Raw genomic sequence first — 22,343 nt, 5'->3', positions numbered from 1 at the left:
CAAAAATAAAATACATCATTACCTACATCATCACACACTAATTTTCAATATTTACAACTCTTATTTTCAACATTCAAATATTCAATACACACGTTTTAAATATTATTTTTCAACATTTAAATATATTATTTTCAACACTCCACCTTGTGATGATGATCATAATATGATGATGTCTTCATTACGTGTTTTTGTACTGCCTCGTTAAAAACCTTACTAGGAAAAACCCATTGGGATAAAAACCATAGTAAGGGAAAAAGAGTGCAGTCACGTAAACTCCCCCTCATGTTGACACGAACAATTCTTCAATAATTTCGTAGATTGCGCATCCCAATATTATATATGTGTTTTCTGAATATTGACGTAGGAAGTGCCTTTGTGAAGAGATCTGATGAGTTTTCACTTGATTGAATGTGACGAACATCAATACATTTATTCTTCTCTAGCTCTTTGGTGAATGCGAAGAACTTAGGAGGAATATGTTTAGTTCTGTCGCTTTTTATGTATCCCTCTTTCATTTGAGCAACACATGCAGCATTATCTTCATATAGTATCACAGGCTTCTCGTCGAATGATAATCCGCATGAGATTTGGATATGTTGGGTCATTGATTTTAACCACACACATTCACGGCTTGCTTCATGTAGTGCAATAATCTTGGCATGGTTTGATGAAGTTGTTACGAGTGTTTGTTTCTGTGAACGCCAAAAAATTGCAGTGCCTCCACGAGTAAATACATATCCAGTTTGAGAACGTGCCTTGTGTGGATCAGATAAGTATCCAGCATCAGCATAACCAATTATACTTGGATTAGCATCTTTTGAATATAAAAGTCTCAAGTCTGTCGTTCTTCGTAGATAACGGAATATATGTTTAATTCCGTTCCAGTGTCTCTTTGTTGGATATGTGCTAAATCTTGCCAACAAATTTACGGCAAAAGATATATCAGGTCTTGTACAATTTGTAAGATACATAAGGGCACCGATATCACTTAGATATGATACTTCTGGACCAAGAATATCTTCATCATCTTCACATGGACGGAATGGATCCTTTTCTATGTTTAATGATCTAACAACCATTGGAGTACTTAAAGGATTTGATTTATCCATATTAAAACGTTTAAGGATCTTTTTTGTATAATTTGTCTGGTGAACAAACATTCCACATTCTTTTTGTTCAATTTGTAACCCCAGACAATACTTGGTTTTTCCAAGATCATTCATTTCAAATTCTTCCTTCAAGTATGACACAACTTCTTGAATTTCCTTTTCGTTCCAATGATGTTTAAATTATCAACATATACAGCAATAATTACGCATCCGGATGTTGTTTTCTTAATGAAAACACAAGGGCATATTGAATTATTTACATATCCATTTTTCATCAAGTGATCACTTAGTCGATTATACCACATTCGACCGGATTATTTTAACCCATATAATGATCTTTGTAATTTCACAGAATAACATTCTCTGGGTTTTGAACTTTGTGGTTCAGGCATCTTAAATCCTTCAGGGATTTTTATATATATATTACTATCAAGTGATCCATATAAGTAAGCTGTAACAACATCCATAAGACGCATTTCTAAATTTTGAGATACCGCCAAGCTAATCAAATACCGAAACGTAATTGCATCCATCACGGGAGAATACGTTTCTTCATAATCAATTCCAGGCCTTTGAGAAAAACCTTGTGCAACAAGTCGAGCTTTATATCTTACTATTTCATTTTTCTCATTTCGCTTTCTAATAAAAACCCATTTGTATCCAACAGGTTTTACACCTTCAGGTGTAAGGACTATATGTCCAAAAATATTACGTTTATTTAGCGAATCGAATTCAACCTGGATGACATCTTTCCATTTTATCCAATCCTGCCGATTTTTACATTCACCAAAAGATTTTCGTTCATGATCTTCATTATCATTTATGATGGCGAGAAGCCTGTGATACTATATGAAGATAATGCTGCATGTGTTGCTCAAATGAAAGAGGGATACATAAAAAGCGACAGAACTAAACATATTCCTCCTAAGTTCTTCGCATTCACCAAAGAGCTAGAGAAGAATAAATGTATTGATGTTCGTCACATTCAATCAAGTGAAAACTCATCAGATCTCTTCACAAAGGCACTTCCTACGTCAATATTCAGAAAGCACATATATAATATTGGGATGCGTAATCTACGAAATTTGTGAAGAATTGTTCGTGTCAACATGAGGGGGAGTTTACGTGACTGCACTCTTTTTCCCTTACTATGGTTTTTATCCCAATGGGTTTTTCCTAGTAAGGTTTTTAACGAGGCAGTACAAAAACACGTAATGAAGACATCATCATATTATGATCATCATCACAAGATGGAGTGTTGAAAATAATATATTTAAATGTTGAAAAATAATATTTAAAACGTGTGTATTGAATATTTGAATGTTGAAAATAAGAGTTGTAAATATTGAAAATTAGTGTGTGATGATGTAGGTAATGATGTATTTTATTTTTGGATTATTTGTAAAGAAATTCTATAAATAGCCTCATCATTTGTGAAGAAATTCACAATTGAGTAGAGAGAAAAATATTATAAAGTGTGTAGTTTGGTAAATTTTGAGAGTTTGAGATTTTTACTTTTTACCATAAATTTTTACTTTTCACAACACATAGCATATATTGTTCGGCTATTTTTCCTCAAGAATCGCACCAAATCGATCATCCGCTTAAACCATTTGTAATAATTTTTCGCATATAATTATAATAGTTTTTAATCAACATATTCAATTAAATAAGTCGGCCTTTATTATATCTCACATCTTTTCAAAATTATTACTCCTAAAATGTAAACTTACATTTTTCTTAATTATTTTTCATATTAGTATTTTATTAGAATATTTATTTCTTTTACCACAATATTTTATTTGAAATTTGAAACTAAAAATAAAATAAAATACATCACTCAAACGGTCACTGCGTTCAGTGAAGTTGGTCTATTTTTCTTTCCCCTTTATTGATTCTTTATAGAGCTTGCAAAGGTGCTCAGGGGCTCGACAAATACGAGACCAAAGTCCTGGAGTGCCGCATCTGAAACAAGAACTTTCAAATCTTTTCGAGTAATTTTCATTAACACTCATGTTCTCATGATGCCTTTTCTGTGGGTGGTTTGTGACGTCCTTTTGAGATGAGTTATAAAAATAACTATCTCTATTGTTTTCAAAACCACGGCCTCGACCACGACCACGACCAATTCCACGTCCACGTCCACGTCCACGTCCACGACCTCGACCTCGACCTCGACCAAAACCTTGTCTTTGAATTTGATTTTGGTTTCCATGTTTAAATTCATTTTTACTTACATCATTTACTTCTGGAAATGCTGTTGATCCAGTGGGTCGAGACTGATGATTTCTCATTAGCAGCTCGTTGTTCTTTTCCGCCACAAGAAGACAGGCGATGAGTTCAGAATATCTCGCAAATCCACGCACTCTATATTGTTGCTGTAAAGTTATATTTGATGCGTGAAACGTGGAAAATGTTTTTTCAAGCATTTCCAATTCTGTAACCTCATGTCCACAAAATTTTAGCTGCGAGATTATTCGATACATCGCTGAATTATAATCACTGACTTTCTTAAAATCTTGGAATCTTAACATATTTCATTCATCACGGACGGTCGGAAGTATAACTTCCCTTATATGTTCAAATCTTTCTTTCAATCCTTTCCACAGAGCCATGTGATCTTTTTCGATTAGATATTCACATTTTAAACCTTCATCGAGATGTCGACGCAAAAATATTATAGCTTTTGCTTTTTCTTGTGATGAAGATATACCATTTTCTTTAATGGTCTCGCTTAGACCCAATGACTCAAGATGCATTTCTACATCGAGAGTCCATGGCATATAATTTTTTCCCGTGATGTCGAACGCAACAAATTCGAGCTTTGTCAAATTTGACATGGTGGTACTAAAAAAATTACGATGTATTTTATTAGTTAATGAATATTGCAATACAAAGTAATGGATAAACAACAAGTACAAGCATTTGTAAAAATAAAGAAAACACGCGAGGAGGATATTCTCCGATAAATAAAAAAGACTCGTGAGTATGATAACCAAAATAATTAAAAATAACCTTGAGAAAGTCATCTTCCTTTTTCTTCGAAAAATTTGATGAAGAATAATTTTTAGAGAATAGGAGAAAGTTGGAGTGATTGAAAGAGTTTGTGAGATCATATTATAGGGCAAAAATTAGCCGTTTTGTTACCGTTTATGACTGTTGGTGTACAAAAAAATAAATGTATATATTTGTATAATTTTATGGTAATAATATGGTGTATATAATATTAGTCATGTTTAAATAATTATGTATATCATATCACATTATTATAATGATGTGTCATAAGTTATTTTGTTTAAAAATCTTATAGGATTTTATACTTGTCGTATCCCTTACCGGGAGTGTGGGATGTCGTCTTAACATCCTCCCAGGATTTATAACAAGTTTTTGAAAAATTTATTTTTATTATTTCTAATAATAACATTATATTATATATTAAATATATACACAATAAATAAATAATAGTAAAATAAATATTATTACTTTTGTTACCTTTTTCTTCTGTTTGGAGCTTGGAAAAGTATGGAGGACTTTTAGAGCTTCGTGCTGATAACGTGTTGTGAAAAGTAAAAATTTATGGTAAAAAGTAAAAATCTCAAACTCTCAAAATTGACAAAACTACACAATTTATAATATTTTTCTCTCTACTCAATTGTGAATTTCTTCACAAATGGTGAGGCTATTTATAGAATTTCTTTACAAATAATCCAAAAATAAAATACATCATTACCTACATCATCACACACTAATTTTCAATATTTACAACTCTTATTTTCAACATTCAAATATTCAATACACACATTTTAAATATTATTTTTTAATATTTAAATATATTATTTTCAACACTATGCGGTTTATAAATATTATTTTTTATTAAGAAAAAACGATGCGTACAATTCGATTACGAGTTGTTCGTATTATTAATAAAAAATTTGATAGTCACAAACTGAATAATAATAATAATAATAATAATAATAATAATAATAATAGTAGCAGAGCAGTAGCGGTAGTAGGGCGTAGGTGCCACGTCTCCTCTGATTCCTTTCTTCGTCTGCTGAATTGAGACATACCGTAAACCCATTCTCGCAAACGAACATTGTTCCGAAACCCCTCGATCTCATCTCATTCAAAAAAATTGTGAATCTTTGTCCGGAAAGATGATTCAGCCTCTATATGTTCTGGTGTTCGCCGAAGTGGCGGTGATTCTGCTGCTTCTTTTCCGGACGCCGCTAAGAAAGCCGCTTTTGATGTTACTCGACCGATTGAAGCAGGGGCGAGGGCCTATCGTGGCGTCCACGACCGGAGCTACTCTTTTTGTGATAATGGCGTCCTTATTGTTTAACATAAACCGAATTCAGAACCGATCTGAGGAAGGCGGCGTGGCTAATCCAACCGATCAGATTCTCTACGCTACTCAGCTTCTCGAAGCATCACTGCTAGGTAAGTTTTAAATCATTCCCTGTTTCCATCTTCTTCAGTTATTCATTTGCTAGAAGTATAAATTTTAATGGGAATTGTTGTTCTTTAGCCTCCAGATATTTGTTATAACCTCATTAGTTTTTTCCGTAAAAAACAATTTTTTTGAAAAACGGTGCTTTTGCATTTTATTATATGACGATTTGAATTGTTCGACCCAAGTTGGGCCAGGAATTTGTTAACTTTGCAGACCTGCTGGCAAATGGTTTTGCTTCTGCCTTTCTTTTGTTTATGCCTATTAGATTCGTGGGTTTTTTAATTGGTGAAGTAACTCAAAATGATATAATCAAGTTATAACTTTTTTATTTAGTTATTTTTCTGAATGAGATTAAAAAAATTAAATGAAGTAAATAATTTTTGTCTCGACTGATAATTCGTTTAAGGGCGCAGTGAACTGTAATTGTGAAAAGATTGGAAGATCTGGCCAAAGAAGGTGATAGCCCTCTTCCCCCTCACGCTTTTGGGCTCACGGGGGATGGGCCCATACAGATGAAATGGGCATTTGATTGAAATAGAAAATTTCGGACGAATCTTCTCTAGCTTGAGGAAGAAAAAGGCATACTCACTTAAAGGAGTTAACGCGCGGAGCGTCACAAATCATTGAGCTAACAAAACAAATTTTCTAATGGATTCGAAACATAAAAATGAATTGATTAGATCTCTCCCCCGGATAAACCATATAGCCATTTTTGGAGGCCGATTTAAGTTAAGAAATTTTTTTTAGCAGGATCACAAGATATTTTTCAAGGATTTTATCATCAACTTGATTAATTAATTTAGATTAATGAATAATTTATTCGGATAGACCACACCTCAGAAAGAAAGTTCGCTATTTCAATTAAAAAAGACAACAAATGGCTTTGGCTCTGCCATGCCGTAAGCAACGTATATTCTGGTTAATGACGGAAATTACCTCACCAAAGAGATCCCACATTCGGAGGAATCTAACATTTGAGCCTTTTTTTTCATGCTTTTTCCGATCTTTTGGAATAGAATCATCACTCAGTAAATCAACAAAGCCCAAACTTGCCTACCCCACCTCCCGAAGGGAACTCCAAATTTTTTCGCAAACCTCTCTGAGATGAAGTGTCTTTTTTGTGCAATTCCAAATGTGAAAATAAAGCGGACTTCCTAAGGGGTGAAATCTTTGAACCCTGCTGAAACTTTTTTTAAATATAAGAGTTCAGTATCTTCTCGCGAATTAGACCATGCAAATTAGAAATACTTTTTCTCGGATAAAGGAACCCCTTCTCTAGATGACATGTTGGAAGCCTGCTCAAAGCGAATTTGCGAACTTGAGATCACTTGTACGGAGATCCACATTTAGAAGGGGTCATAGATCACGCGTCGAATTTAGTTGTGTTATTGTGTAATAGTAACTCTCTGGCCCCTCTTTTTTTACTTTAAGTCTTGCTTTTCGACCTGGATGTTTAACCCTGTGGGATGTAGCTAACTACTTCTTTATTAACTAAAGTAAAAAATTACATCAATTTATATTTAATTGTGAACTGAAAAAGTTACAAGTTAGATAATAATAATATCGTAAAATCTGATAAAAATGTGGGACTAAACTGCATTGCTAAAATATATGAGCTTAGAGAGAAAAAGTTTGGATGATACGTTATTAAAAAAATAATAAAATAACGTTTAAAAAGAAGAAAAAGGATTTGAATAAATGAATGAGGCAGGAAGGAGCAAAATTAAGGAAAATTGTGAAGGATAAAGAACATAATCTATCTTGTTCAATTATTAAATAGAAACAGCACGTGAACAGAATTAAGGGGTCTTCTTTCTGTTTCGGGGTTATTTTGGTTTATTGTTTTCAAGAAATATATTCTCCTAAATTTGATTTTATACATAATGTTTCCTCATACAAATTTCCTGACTCTGTCCGTCATTTCAACGCTTGTAATTTTCTTGGTATCTACAAGTGTATATTGATAAATGTCAGAAAATGTTTGTATAGTTCTTTGTCCAGTTACGATTCCATGCTATTTTGGTTGATCGATACAAAAAATGATCTTATATCCTATTCATCGCCGGTTACCATATATTAATTCAAATGTATCTATCATGATGTAGATTAGAAGTGCAAGGCACTCTGACGTGCATGATTAATATGCTTGGATATCGTTGACCCTATGCGTAAAATGTAAAGCTAGCACACTTTATTGAAGTGAAGCGATCTATTGGTAATGTGGAAATATTGAAATACATGAAGAAAATTTAATTACATATAGCTGAATATGTACCTTTACATGAGTATCAAAAGATAATTTACTCACGTGTTTAATAACAAAAATAAACAACCGTCGTTATCTTAGTTTGTTATCCTTACATCAGGGGTCTTGAGCCTTTGTAGCTCACCAAAGTTGGTGTTTCACAGTTAAGGGATGGAGTGCGGAGTCTCAGCTTGTGCCAAGGCTCAAGGTTTGAGCCTTGTAGACTGCGTGTGATTTTAAAAAACTATGTTCCCTACGTGAACTCTATATAGGGGGGTTGATTACTTTGAATTGATCTAGCAGAAAAATACTACAGTAAATTATACTCGGTGTTGAATATGTTCCAATGATTGAACAAACTTTTCTCGATCCTGAATGTAGGTTTTGTACTCTTCCTGGCATTGATGATCGACAGAATCCACTACTACATTAAGGAGGTCCGCATGCTGAGGAAACATTTGGAGTCTGTAAAGAAGATGGATCAGACACAGGGAAATGTCAAGGGTAAAGTTACAGAGGAAGATGACTAAAGGCGAATTGTGAAAGCTGACATTTCGCTTGTTGGGACCAATTGTGAAGGTTTGGATTATTTGGTTAAAAAAAATGCTTGTTAGGAACAATTGAAGGCTTAGATTATTTGGTTAATAAAAATGAAATTCAACGGTACTGTGAAAATGATCTAAACTTCATTTGCTTATTCTCCAGTGGAAGGGTTTACTTATATTTGTTGTGTGCCTGAAATTTTAGCCGAGTTTATGCTCTCAAATTGTGCAATGATATGAGTCATTTTTGTTCTCCTCGCCTCCATAACTTGATGCAAAAGTTGTCCTTCCGGTTTTTATTTTTCTAAAGCTGTGCAGCTAACTAGTCCTTGTTGCATCGAGTGATTGAAGGAGAGGATTGATCCGGTAATGGGTATTGGTCTGTTGCAGGCAATTATCTAAAACTGAAATATAAGATTTCATTCACATTCGAGCATGATTTTTTCTGAAAGCCTTATGGGCTTTACTAATTTATTGTGCAGGTCGGACACTTGAGTGCGGTAGAAATCTGTTTAAAAAAATATCATTGCTTGTTATAAACTAGTGGGAACCAATCCCCGGACTTTAGGTTTCCATATTTCAGGCAAAACATTTACTTTTTTTTGTCGCGTGTCCACTCTCCACCTGTCAGATTTTACTATTCTGGAATTGGGTTTGTTGCTTGAATGTTTAATCTTTAGTGGGTTTTGACAGATTCTTATAATAATTGCAAATCCTAAATGTTTTTCAAGATTTTTTCTTTTTTGTGAATAAGCCTGTAAGCGTAACTGGGGACAAAGCGTGTCCTACATGCATGTGTTGTATTGCGGAGCCCCCCTGGTCTGTAGCAAAGCATGTGACCGTGCCTAATGTATTTGTGACACAAGAAGGAAAATATTCAAATTTCAGCAAACACGCACCTAAGTAGAATATGAAAAAATCATTACGGAATTGAATTCATACGTGGATCGTGTTTGTGCTTTTGTCGAAAGTTGCATAGGATTCGCGAATGTTCACATTCAGATTCCATCATGCGATATATGCTTTGGCATTGAAATGGGCCGTCAGATAAATATCTTTTTCTTGATTTAGGTAAGCACATCGAATCTATAGTCCTACACCACCTATTGTATCTTTTTATAGTGGAGTATTAATTGGTTTTATTATGAGATACACGACTGGTAGATGTTCAATCAGTATTTGAACAAAAATATGACAAATATAAAAACAAATTGCGAACAATCTTATATAAAATGGGTACACAAAAGCTGCCAGTATCTTCTTCCGTGAGACTACGTCCGACCAAACTAATACGTAAAAAAAAGATTACCTCCCCCTGGAGCTGTCTTGCTTCTGGAACAAAGTATTGGGCTGCCTAAAAGTCGCTAAATTTCAACCAATTCGAATGGCCAGAATCCCACCCAAACAATCGAATATCCGTCGCCTATGTGCGACAAGAACAAAATGGTTGTTCGTTGAGAAATTGACCTAACCTCACGTTGTTTCTGAATTAACAAATGGTTGACTTCTTGAAGCAATAGGACATCGACGCATGTATTGCTGGGGGCAGAGCCCTAACATGTTCACACAACAACAGTTCGAACACGGCTTGGGGGGTTGATTTTTGACCAACCACACAACTCCACACATGGAAGAAGTCGTGTGTATCATTCACACTTCGCAAAAGTCTTGCGTGTCGTCCCTATGCAACGCCATGTGTGACTACCCATCCGTCGTTATTCTCTGGAAAATTCCTCAAATGTGAAGTGGACTCGTTTTTTGCAAGATTTCTCGTGTGATTAGTCAGACAAATAGTTGGGCCATGGAGTTGCGACACTTGTAGCAGAGTTGATGGAAATTAGATATAAAATTCAGCTACCAACACTCGGAGATATCGTAAACGTCACACGTAATCACCGAAGCAGCGAATAAATTTCGTTATCCTTTTGAGTAAGATGATTAAGCGTTACTTTTGTGAATGGACATTTATTTATTATTATATTATTATTATTATTATTATTATTATTATTATTATTATTATTATTATTATTATTATTATTATTTTTGCGTACGAGGATCGTCATATCAAACGACCCAGATGTATTTGGAGCTATGAGGTTAGGCGGAAGGTAGGTCGCGTGTGATTTGACTCCAAACCAATCTGTGGCTAATTTGAATATTGAGAATCAAAACGTTTTTGTTTTATAAAATGGATAGAATAGAATTGGATGTCAAATAATATCACGAGTTTTTTAATGTTCATAGTCGCTGAACCAATTAGATTTGAGATCCATTTCACATACCATAAGCAGTATTAAATTTTATTTATTGTAACCAATAATAATAAATATAATACATAAATTTATAATATACTCAAAATTTTATCTTTTTCATAATATTGTTGTTTTTTGATATCCGTAATTTACCGTCTCACGATAATTAATCGTCAACCTAATAATTTGTAAACTTTATTATTACACATCATAATCTTTAATCCATGTATTAGGCCATAATACCATGTGAGTATGACAAATTTATGTTATGTCCAAGAAATTTTAGGTATCGGTAAAGACTGTCATAAGCAATATTATAGATATAATTTCTTATATATTAAATTAAATTAAAAAAGAAAAAGTGCTAAAAGATTTCGAGAAAGTTGATCCAAATGACAAAAAGAATTCTGTTAAAAATCTCAGTAAAATTACGATACAAAAAAATATCGCAACACTGGGGGTTATGCTAAGTACATCACCAAAACAATCAAACATTAATTGATCCTCAGAGGCAACCGACGTTTGAATTTCTTCTTCACCAACGCCTGAAAATGTTGCACGTTCTTCATCAATCAAGGTTTCAGAGTCACCATTCGCAAATCTGTAACATTCTTCAGTTTCATCGCCCCGCACCGTCACCCAACCATCGTCCTCCTCCCAATCCGGTGAACTCAAATTCAATGAAAAATTCTCAGTAATCAAATCACTGATCCTTTCCTCCGGAGAATCTGAAGAAAAAGCAATTACACCCGTTGCAGTTTGAGAAGAACCTGACTCTTCCAGCTCATCCCAGAAGCTCTGATCCATTACACTCGTCGGAGATTTCCTCGTAAACTCCCTGATTTCTCCACAAGTCTCCGTGACATCATCAAAAAACGCGTGCTTTAAAAGCTCGCCCGCCGTCCACCGTTTTCTCGAGTCCCTAATCAAGCACTTGCTCAAGAAATCCTTACATTCATCAGAGAACCAGCTCGGGAATACAGGAATGTCGCCAGAAGAAGCGATTCTGTAAAGGACCGATGCGGGGTCCTTTATCTCAGGCCAGGGATAAGATCCCGTTGCCATTTCAATAACTGTACACCCAAATGCCCATATATCTGCCGCAAAACTTTGCTCCTCTCCCCGAGCAACCTCCGGTGCCATGTAAGCTGGAGTTCCGGCGAACATTTGTTTCGAAGAAGCGTCGGATTCCACAACACGCTTTGCACACCCGAAATCAGCAATCTTCAACCCACTCTCTCCGATCAAAATGTTCTGCCCTTTGATATCGCAGTGCACGAATCCGTTCAGGTGAAGATAATCCAGCCCCTGCAGCATTTGATGCGCGTAAGATCGAATCAAACCTTCGTCCAAAGAACCCCCCTGCTTCGCAATCTGCTCAGAAAGCGTTCCCCCGGGAACATACTCCAAGTGAAGATTGCAAACTCGTTCATTATTCTCCACAGTAGTGTCAAAGCCCAAGCATCTTACTATATATGGTGAGCAGAGCTGAGAAACCAAAAGGTGCTCTTTTTGCAACAAGACAGAAGAAGAGAAATCAGCAGACTTCACCGCAAAGAGCTCCCCACCGGCGGAGGTGGCGAGATACACGGCGGCCGAGGAGCCACGGCCTATTGTGGGACCCCTCGTCCAATCCATAGCGGAGAGAAATCTGATCAAAAGAATAGGCTTGATTTTCAAAATGGGTGTTGGGAGGAGGTTGTAATGCAACCTATATATGCACAGATGTGGGGACACGACGTGTCCTGGTGTGTGTTAGATTATTAATAGTAATAGGCTGTTGTATTTATTGCGTGTCCTTATGCCTTTGGTGTGTGTTTTGGTGGCTTTTTGCGCAGAATCTTTATTGGGTATTTCAGAGTGACGGCCAAATACTTGGCTATACATACATAACCTAGAAAACCATCCTTTTCTTTTCTTGGTTTAAGTAACATCCAAAAATTTGCACGTTTTATCGAGTTTCTATGATGCAAGTATATATTCTACATCAATATATAGGAATTTTATAAAGATCAACCAATCGGGACTTTTCAATTTCATTTAAAAATTAATAAAATATCACTTGCTACATAAGAATTTGAAATAGTTAGGTGTAACAAATGATAAAAGAAAACGAAAGGAGGTGTGAGTTGGCGGAGCGTTGCCTAAGTTGGAGAAATAAAAGCCGTCCACATGAAAACAGACACGTGAACATGTATCGCTATTCACCAAGCTGTGGTTTTTAAAACATTGCGGCGCGCTTCACACTTTGCCCCAACCAAATTCTTAATTAATCCAAAGGTTTCGGATTTAGCTTAGGCACAATTACCCATGATTAATATACACCGTTTAATATCTTCTATGCATTGAATTAAAATTGAGGGGGGTTTGAAAAAATTCTTGAACATGTATACAATGTGAAAACACGACAAAAAGGATTCACTTGCTTCGAATATCTTTAGGTCGATGGACAGAAATTTTCAAGTTGGAAGCGAAACAAGATGATTAATGTATTGTTTGCCGGCAACGCAATGTTCCTTGTTGCTTGTAATGCGATGAAATTCACTTCTTCTGTAATAAAATATATTATAGTTGTGAACCATTTACAACAATCGAGAAATCAAGGGGGTGCAAACATAGAGTTTGTCGAAAACTCTAAAGTATCGTTTCATAATGGTAAAATATCGAACTCAGGTAGGTATGTGTAGACATATGACATTTTAGTTATGTCTCCTCTGTGAATCAATTACAGTCATTTAACTAAATCTTAGTTCTAATTATCGACATTATCGTCAAATTTAAACGAAAGATACATGACAACATAATACATACTGAAACTCTTTTAAAATATTTTAGAATTCGAATATACACGATACTTGTACATAACATGACTGGTTTTTTAGATATTGATATTTAAATCGTATTTTGAAAATAACAATTCAAAATCTCATGAAGATATAATGATAATAATAAATGCTTCAATTAAGAAATATGGGTTGGACATAAGTTACAAAATATTTATTCGTTCAACTTTGGGAATGTGCCTAAAAGGTAAGTAAGTATTCAATGCGAAGAAAGGAAAGACAATGAGAACCAATGAAAAAGTATTTCACAGATAATAACAGCTGCTAGTAGGTGCATTGGCTAACCCCATGTTAATGCCAACCATTTACTATTTAGACTGCTCTCTTTTAATTGAACCTTAGGAATTAGATGTTCATTTAATGTCCACTTATTTATTTCCACACTAACTCCTCGGTTGAACTATGTCACATGAGAAATTAACAAACCTAAAACAGTGGTGGGATAGCAACACTGGTCTTCTACAAATAATGGGTATCAAATGTTAAAATGTAGATGCGACAAGAAAAAGTTGGGGGCGTGAAGGTTTAAGTGGGAAGGGACAATGTAATAAAGTAGGAAAGATAAGAGAGGAACAATGTAAAGTAGATTCTGTGAGACCCAAAAGTTCAAGAAATGCAACCGCCCAGCTATTTTCAGCTGAAAAAGTGAACAGTTAAATGATGGGGCTGGTGCTTTAAGTAATGGAATGGTAGGCGCTCATGATAATCAGGGATTCAGGTTTTGAATGTGTAATTCTCAAGCAAACGTAATCAGCAAAAAGTGCATCATCAGCAACTGCTGCTAACTATTATGCCTTGCATGGTTTTAATTTTTGAATTTCATCACAACTCCTCTTAAGTCATATCTTGAATATTTCTAGATAATATTCTAGAATTTTAATATGATGGCGTGGTTTGATATATTTTATTACGAAAAATCACTCGACAATGTATTTCATTAAAACAAGTGGATAATTTTTTTTGTTTATTTCTTTGGAATATTTTAATTTTTAATTAAAGGATGTTATAAGTTGCTCAAAGAATGTCGAGATGGGACGAGAGAACCACGTTTGTGAGGGATTTAAGTAACCACAATCTTTGTATCGAAGCAGGAACAGGATCGGGTGGTCAAGCTTTTTAGCTGATCGCCCTCCATGATTTTCCTTGGGTGGATTCTTTTCCGCTTTGTTTTCTTTGGTTTTTGAATTTGAGCATAACTACTACACGACTGCTACACATTTTTTTCAAGACACGAAATGGGCAACCGGTTTCACACATGCTTTTGTTATTCCTGCCTTTTCAAGTGGGCTTCCGCTCTTTCTTTACCAAATTAAGGAGCTAACTAATTTCTGGTCAGATTCCAGTTCGATAGCTTCAAAAACTAAAGAAAGTCGCAAGTTCTGGGCAGGTTTCTGATCACCACCAACTTCTTAAAATATCATAAAAACCAAAAATAAATAAATCCATCTCGATGAGGTAACCTTGTAGATATACGAACCCACGCGGAATAACCATTTGTGTGAAACGTGCCGGTAAAAATACGTCTACGGTCCTTTCTTTAGTTAATGCCATGAAAAGTCTTGTCCCATGTTGGAAAATTTGTCAAATAAATTTTTCTTTATTAGCTCAAAGTTTGAGCTAAAGGTTTGGGCCCAAGGGACACCAGAAGTTTTTGAAAAAAGAGAAAGGAGAAGATGCTGATAAGTCAGATCTCGGTGAAGCGCGCCCGGCCTGGTTCAGTTCGGTTCATTGTGATCCCCGAAAAAGCCTCTGTCTCCCCCACGAAGTGTGACAAAATTTCAATGTTCGGATTTTAACATTAGGAGGGGCCCCATGAAAATGTGAGATCCATAAAATCTAATGGTTATTTTTAAGATGATAAGGGGCACCGGAATTTTTTGGAAAAGAAAAAGACACTAATAAGTCAGGTCTCGGTGAAGCGCGCGCCCGGCCCGGTTCGGTTCATTGTGATCCTCGAAAAAGCCTCTGTCTCCCCACGAATTGTGACAAAATTTCAATGTTCGGATTTTAACATTAGGAGGGCCCCATGAAAATGTGAGATCCATAAAATCTAATGATTAGTTTTAAGACGATGGGGTATAATTATCCGTGAGTAGCATAGACTTTGTCCTGGTTTCATATGCACATAATGCATATTTGTACACAAAAACCTCGGAATACATCAAGTTAAAATAAAATTAACAATTAGTTTAATGAAAAATATATTTTTTTATCTTTTTCCATGGATATTAAAATAAGGGAGACTTGTCAAAAAATCCCTATACCCATTCTTAACTTTCTCTGTACTTCCTATCATACTAAAACTTTGTTTCAACTCCCCATTTCTTTTAAATTTCCAAATTTACCCTTATATCTTTATTTTAAATAATTGATTTTTCTTTTGTAAATAATGGCCCATCATGCTTCCGAAAATAAACTAAATCTTTTACCTCTTTGACCGGAGTACCACCGGGTTATATCCACCGTATTTTACGAACTGCTCCTCACAGTCCAACCACACGATCGCAACCGATGGTTACTGACGCAGATTCCTTCAGCAGCACTTGGCACAACCCTAATTCGTTTCCTACCTTAGGGTGTACAATAAAAGATAAAATTTTGAAAATAATACATGAGAGGGGCTAGAGCGAAGATTTCTTTTATTTAAACACAAACATTTTATTAATACATAGTAACATCCTGTAGAGGAGGAGAAACTTGTTTAGCTACTGATAGTAGCTGAACTCACTACACACATAAACTTGAAAGAGAATTATTACAAATGTTTTGAAGAAAAACGAAGAGGTTGATCGATGCCTTCATCTTCCTTCTGCTTCTTTATTTATAGAAGGCTCCTTCGGACTTCAAATCTTCATAAACCTTTACAGCTTGCACATGGACCATGTAGTGGTTGAGTGGTCCATTAGGTTGGTCCCTCCACCTTTCTTGATTTGTCTTTTTCTAGATTATTAATCTAGAAACCGCCCCTTCTTGGATTTTTATCTGCCTGCATAAATCGTATATATGCGTTTGGATCAGATCAGCTTGTATCTCCTTTCCTTCTTTTTTGAGCTGTTTATAATAATCTTTGGAAATTTTCAGCTCTTTTCTTGTTGCCTTAATCCTTATTCTGGAAACTCTGAGATAGTTGAAATACATTTTCTTTTGTTTCCAGTTTTGGTTTAAGTCTGATATGGTTTACTGGTTCCTTTACTCTTATTTATAGTGTAAAGTTTGGGTCCAGTTTTCTTGTTTTCTTTATTGGATTCCCTTTTAAAATAAAGGATATAATGTTCTTTCGTCTTTTACCACTTATTATTAGTGGTCCTGTTGTCCTTGTCCACCGATTATTGGTGGTCCTGTCTTTCCACTTACATGGTGGGTTTTCTTTTTGTTAGTGGACTAGTCATATGTCCACTTTCAATTTTGTCGATGAATCTTTGGCTTTCGGTTTCCTCGAGGAAAACGTGAATGTGGTCCATCTCCACTTGTGCTTGTGTCGGTAAAGTGTTTCCGATCAGATCTCGGTTTGAATCCTTTACCGAATTCAGGTTCCTTCTGGTTTTGGCATTCAAGGCAGATGTTTTCTGACCATCTTCCTATATGTGCCATGTTACAGAATTTTCGGCGAGTTTCTTTACTGGCCGGCAGCTTGCTATTCCACAAAAGATTTCTCTTTTTCTCGAATAAATCTTCTGCAAAACTTGTGGTTTTTCCTGTCATGGTGTTTAACAGGAATGATCCGTTCACTGAATGATTATAAAATTTGAACGGAAACTTGACTTTGTCCATCTCAGTGAGACAGACCCATAGACCCCAAGCTCTTCTGGTAGACATATCATCTTCAGAAATTGAAGCAACCAGGGGTGTTTCTTCTGTTGGAGGGTCTTTGATAAATTTTTGGATATTTGTATCCGGCCTCCTTAACTTGATGAAATGAAAGGCTTCGTGAGAACCTTTCCCTGCTGGTTCTGGTGCTGCACTAAAAAAGTATAGCTCCAAAACATCTCCTCTGGACAAATAATCATTATTCGCCCAAGTTTCATGAACAGCTTCCTGGATCCACTTTGGTAATCCTGAAATTTCCGGAAAGCTGGGTGATGTAGTATAAACTGAGGCAAGAGCCCCGAATTCATACCATGCTTTAACCTCCTTTGGATATGAATTTGGTTTCATCCATACCCTTGGATATTTTCCTGAGACATCAACCCTGTTAGTAGCTGGGTTGATTCCAATTCTTGTTTTCAATTTCTCCCAATTCTGTTGATAAACCTGAAATGGAGAAATTATTGCTTCGTTAATACCAACCTTAGATTTGCCTTTGTCAATACGAGGCCTAAGGTTGATCTCTCCCTCTTAAATCCCCGAGGTGAAGGGTTGACTTGAAGACTCAAGATAAGGATCAGGAGTCTCAATTTTTGTTTCAGCCGACTCATCTGGTGATGATCCCGACTTAACACTTGTGCAAGGGGTATTTGAATCCCCTGCTACAGGTATAGAGTTCTGTACTCGAAAACTCTCCATTTGGGAAACCAATGGCTTCTCAATGCCTTGGAGGATAGGCCTTTGCATTACAGACCATAACTGAGTATATGCATGTAAACATCATGTAATTCGATCAGAGACAACTCTCTTATCGGCTTGTTGTAGTCTTCCCGCAACTTCTGCGTTTACGACTAGCTTGTTAAACTCGTTTTGAAGCATTTCAAGGTGTTCCCTCAAATGCCTCTGCATCTTGATGATGAAATTGATATCACTACTGTCTATCTCTTGTTAAAAAATCTGCAAGAATATTTTCATGAGATTTTATTATCACAATATCAAAAATATAATTCTGACATAATGCCTGCCATCTTAATAATCTAGCCTTCTCTGGTTTAGATTCAATTCTATTCCTTAAGAACGCTTTTACCTGTGTATTATCGACTTTCAAAGTAAATTTCTTTGCAACTAAAAATAATGGCCATTTTTCAAAAGCTCTTTTTACTGCATAAAATTCCTTTTCATTGATATGCCATCTAATGGCTTCTGCATCTGAGAATAACCCACTACAATATCTGCATGGTTGTTCTCCATCTGGTGTAAGCTTAGTAAGAATTGCTGCCCACCAATGATCACTGGCATCGGTATATAATACCAGATCATCTTCGTCTTGAGGAATCGTCATTTTTGGAAGATTTTTACAAACCTTCTTTAAATGAATAAGTCCTTCTGTATGTTCTTTTTTCCATATAAATTTTGTATCTTTTTTCAATAATGGACTGAACACCTTCCTGTGTTTTGCTAGGTTTTTTATAAACATCCCAGCAAAATTAACAACTCCTAAAAAGCTTTGAAGTTGTTTCTTGTCTTTGAGATTTTCTGGAAAATTCTGCACTTTTTCAACTATGTGGTCTTGCAGAATTATTCCTGACTCATCGATTTCAATTCCGAGGAATTCAATCTTTCTACTAGCAATGACTGCTTTCTTTTCAGATAAAACCAGTCCTTCTTTCTTGCAAATATTAGAGAAAATCTCCAAATGCTTAACATGTTCATTTATATCTTTAGATGCTATTAAAACATCATCAATATAAACAAACATAAATTTAAAATAATCCTTAAAAAGATTATCCATTTTCCTTTGAAATATCTGGGGTGAATTAGCCAATCCCATTGGTAATACTTCCCAAATATAATGTCCTTGAGGTGTGGAGAAAGCTGTGAATTTCTTGCTTCCTTCCTCCATCCTAATCTGATAAAATCCAGACTTACAATCGAATTTAGAGAATATCTTGGCGTTGCGTATACAACTAATCAAGTGTTCTCTACTAGGTATAAAATACCCATCAAATTCCAGAATTTTATTAATTTCTTGATAATTAATAACAAGTCTGGGTTTTCCTCGTTTTATCTCACCATGGTTTCTTACCAGGAAACATGGACTGCTATATGGTGACATACCTGCTTTGATTAAACCAAGGTCTAAATGTTCCTTGATTATAATCTGCATATCCCTTTGATCAATGATATTCATTGGAATAGGCTTACAACGGACAAATTCATACTCTTTTCCTTCCTTAATCTTAAGACAAGCTTTGAGTTGATTTCTGTCCCACCATGCCAAGGGATCCTCATTATAATTTTCTCTGATCCTTTTCTTGACATCTTCCAAAGATACCTTAGCTTCAAACTCTACTTCATTTGTTTGTAGAGTTATCTTAAGGCATTCTATATCTTCTTGTTGGAGTTCTTTATCAGCTCTCAACTGGAGCATTGTTTCTCCAAACCGTCTTGAATCCTTCATTTTTGGGTTCAGAAGTTTTCCTGAATCACCATGCTTGCTGCGAAACTGGATCGGCAATTTTCTATAAAATGCTTCTCTTAGTCTCTGGACTATGATTTTGTGAACACTAATCTTCTAGTCTCATTTTCTTGAGTATAGGATTTGAACATTTGTAGGAAATTATTTCCTAATAATATGTCAGCTCCTGTATCATGAAAATAAATTGGTGGTGTCTTTACCTTGTACCAAGGTGTTTGTCCAGCACCGCCAATCATAATTTCAGTCATCTTAATCCCTTTACATAAGATTAAGATTCGTCTGGAAAAATCTATTCCAGCAATCTTTGGTAGTTCTTCTTCCAAATTATTTGGAAAAACTCCTCGTTTTGCTGTACATATTCCAGCTCCTGAATCAATATATGCAGCAAAGTATTCTGCCTTATATTGTTCATACAACATTCCTACTGGAATGTATATGGAGAATGGGCTTGTGGTCATTGGATTTTTCATATCTTATCATTTGCCATAAACTTCATTCCATACTCTAGACGTTTCCAAGGTTTGTGTTCCTCGAGAAACTCTAATCCAAGAATCATTCGATCTGATTCTTTCCCTGGAATTCCTTGAATGTGAACTTCCAGTTCTCCGATATTAATCAGTCCTTGGTAAGTTCCTATCATCGGTTGTTCCAAATAGTATATTGAATTACAAGGAAATTGATTCCTTTGTTTTGTAATATCAAATACTATTTTTACTTCCTTCCAACCTTCTGGGCATCTAAGTTTTCCCATTGTAGAAAAGCTTTTTGGCTCTTGTGGGTTTCTATGACAGGCGTTTTTCCCCATCTGTAACTCGTAATTCTATCTCCTTGAAAAGATAGTCTTCTTGATTCCAATTTAAGACTTTGATTCCTTTGTAGAATCGGTTTGTCTTGTATTTGGATATCTGTTTCATGTATCAAAGGAAACTCTACTCGTTCTGGATAAACTGCCTGAGCAACTTTTCCGAATATTTCAGGGATTTCAATAAACTCATTTCTAATAAACAGTTCAGAATGATGTGTATTAGACAGAGCATATGAAATTTGATAGATAATAGAATATGGCCTATTACCTTCTTTCATCAGCCTTTTTTCCTTGAAGTTTTGATGCAAAGTCAAGGCTCGGCTGAAATCTCGATCTGCCAGGTTGTAGGCTATCCTTGGATAGATCACTCCTACAATCTTTCCCGCACAGAGATTTCCTGAGATTGTTCCTAGTACTGAATCTTGAAGATTCCCCATTCTTTTATCGCATATAGAAATATCAATAGGTGAATCTATTCCTTCTTTAAAAGTAGCTTTTATCATAATTTGGATTGCTCCAATATGAATCCAAGACATAGTCCTTGCTACTTCTATCTTTAGTTTTTGTAATTCTTCCTTAATTTCTTCGGAAGGAATTAACTGCATCTTCATTCTATTTCCTGTAAGTTCCATCGGGATTGCCATTTCCCTTCTAGATACTTTATAAATTAGATGATGCTTTCTGTTTCTTAGGCCAAGACTTCCTAAGAATTTTTCTATCTGTCCTGCAGAGAAACCTTGATATCTCTGTAGACTCGGATTTTCTCTCATGATTCTTTGAATCATGTTATGAGATATTGTTGTCTGGCTGAAAAACCCAGACAGATCTTCATGTGTTTCGTGTCGAAACACCTCGTCTTCAGTCAGATTCCGATTCTGTTCCATCAGATTCTTCCTGACTTAAGACTTCTTCTTCTTCATATATACTTTCATCTGAGGCGATGTCCTCAAATCGGTATACTTGAATAAGATCTTGATAATAAACTGCTTCTTCAATATCCGGAGTAGGATCAAAGCGTTTAATACCTCTTTTTTCATTTTCTGGACAGTTGGTCGAAATATGACCTCTTGCTCCACATGTCCAGCAATTACAGTCCTTGAAACTTTCATTAGCCCGAGTATGAGCTCTTCTGAAAGTTTTCTTAGTAGGTGTTCTTCCTGTGCTTCGAGATGTACTCGATGCTTGGGATGATATCCTACTTCTCGATGGTCCACTTCTTTGTCCAGATTTATAAGATCTGGCTTTCTGTCTAGATCATACAGTTCTTGGTTTCCAAGAACTTCTCCCACTTCGGGCATAAGGATGAGTCCTGAAACTTTTTCTCTTATACTTCTGTGGTTTACTTCCAATAATTGTTGGAAGATCATTTTCCTTACAACACAAAGAAGTTCTTTTGTTGATACCCCTTAAGCGTTTATAATTCTTTTGTAATGTTGCCATATGGCACCATTCTGCCAACTTTCCTTTGAGGAAAGAGGCTCTTCTTGCCAGCGTATCTGGATTACCAGGTACGCATTCCCTTATGAGCATCTCTCTCCAAGGGCTTGGCATTTTTGCGAAGAAAAGCTGCATAGCTATATCTTCTTCGACTCCTGAATTCCATCTATATTTAGTGAATAACATAACATATTCATCCACCAAACATATATCATGTAATTCAAGACTATACATAGCCTGAGTATATTTCTTCCTCTTCTCTGTATCTTGACTATTAAAATAGTCTACCCCTATAAATTGTGCTTTAAATAGGGTAGCCATTTTTCCGGCTATCTCGCTCAGAGATTCTCCGGCCAGGACTGACTCTTTCATTT

The 22,343-nt window shown here is 35.6% G+C and overlaps 2 protein-coding genes across 2 annotated transcripts; one reads left to right on the top strand and one right to left on the bottom strand.

Moving 5' to 3' along the window:
* The first annotated feature begins 5,111 nt into the window (after positions 1-5,111).
* Positions 5,112-8,530, top strand: LOC142519345 (uncharacterized). The gene is made up of 2 exons (XM_075622335.1): positions 5,112-5,549; positions 8,189-8,530. The coding sequence occupies exons 1-2, from the start codon at positions 5,267-5,269 to the stop codon at positions 8,335-8,337; spliced, it is 432 nt and encodes a 143-aa protein (XP_075478450.1). The 5' UTR covers positions 5,112-5,266; the 3' UTR covers positions 8,338-8,530.
* Positions 8,531-10,907: 2,377 nt separating this feature from the next.
* Positions 10,908-12,308, bottom strand: LOC142519209 (mitogen-activated protein kinase kinase kinase 18-like). The gene has a single exon (XM_075622150.1). The coding sequence runs from the start codon at positions 12,237-12,239 to the stop codon at positions 10,944-10,946; it is 1,296 nt and encodes a 431-aa protein (XP_075478265.1). The 5' UTR covers positions 12,240-12,308; the 3' UTR covers positions 10,908-10,943.
* Positions 12,309-22,343: the final 10,035 nt, after the last annotated feature.

The sequence above is a fragment of the Primulina tabacum genome, chromosome 11 (genome assembly GCF_025594145.1).
Source record: "Primulina tabacum isolate GXHZ01 chromosome 11, ASM2559414v2, whole genome shotgun sequence".
Lineage (NCBI taxonomy): Eukaryota > Viridiplantae > Streptophyta > Magnoliopsida > Lamiales > Gesneriaceae > Primulina > Primulina tabacum.
Note: the sequence above shows the minus strand (reverse complement) of the source record. Positions and strands in the feature narration are given on the sequence as shown.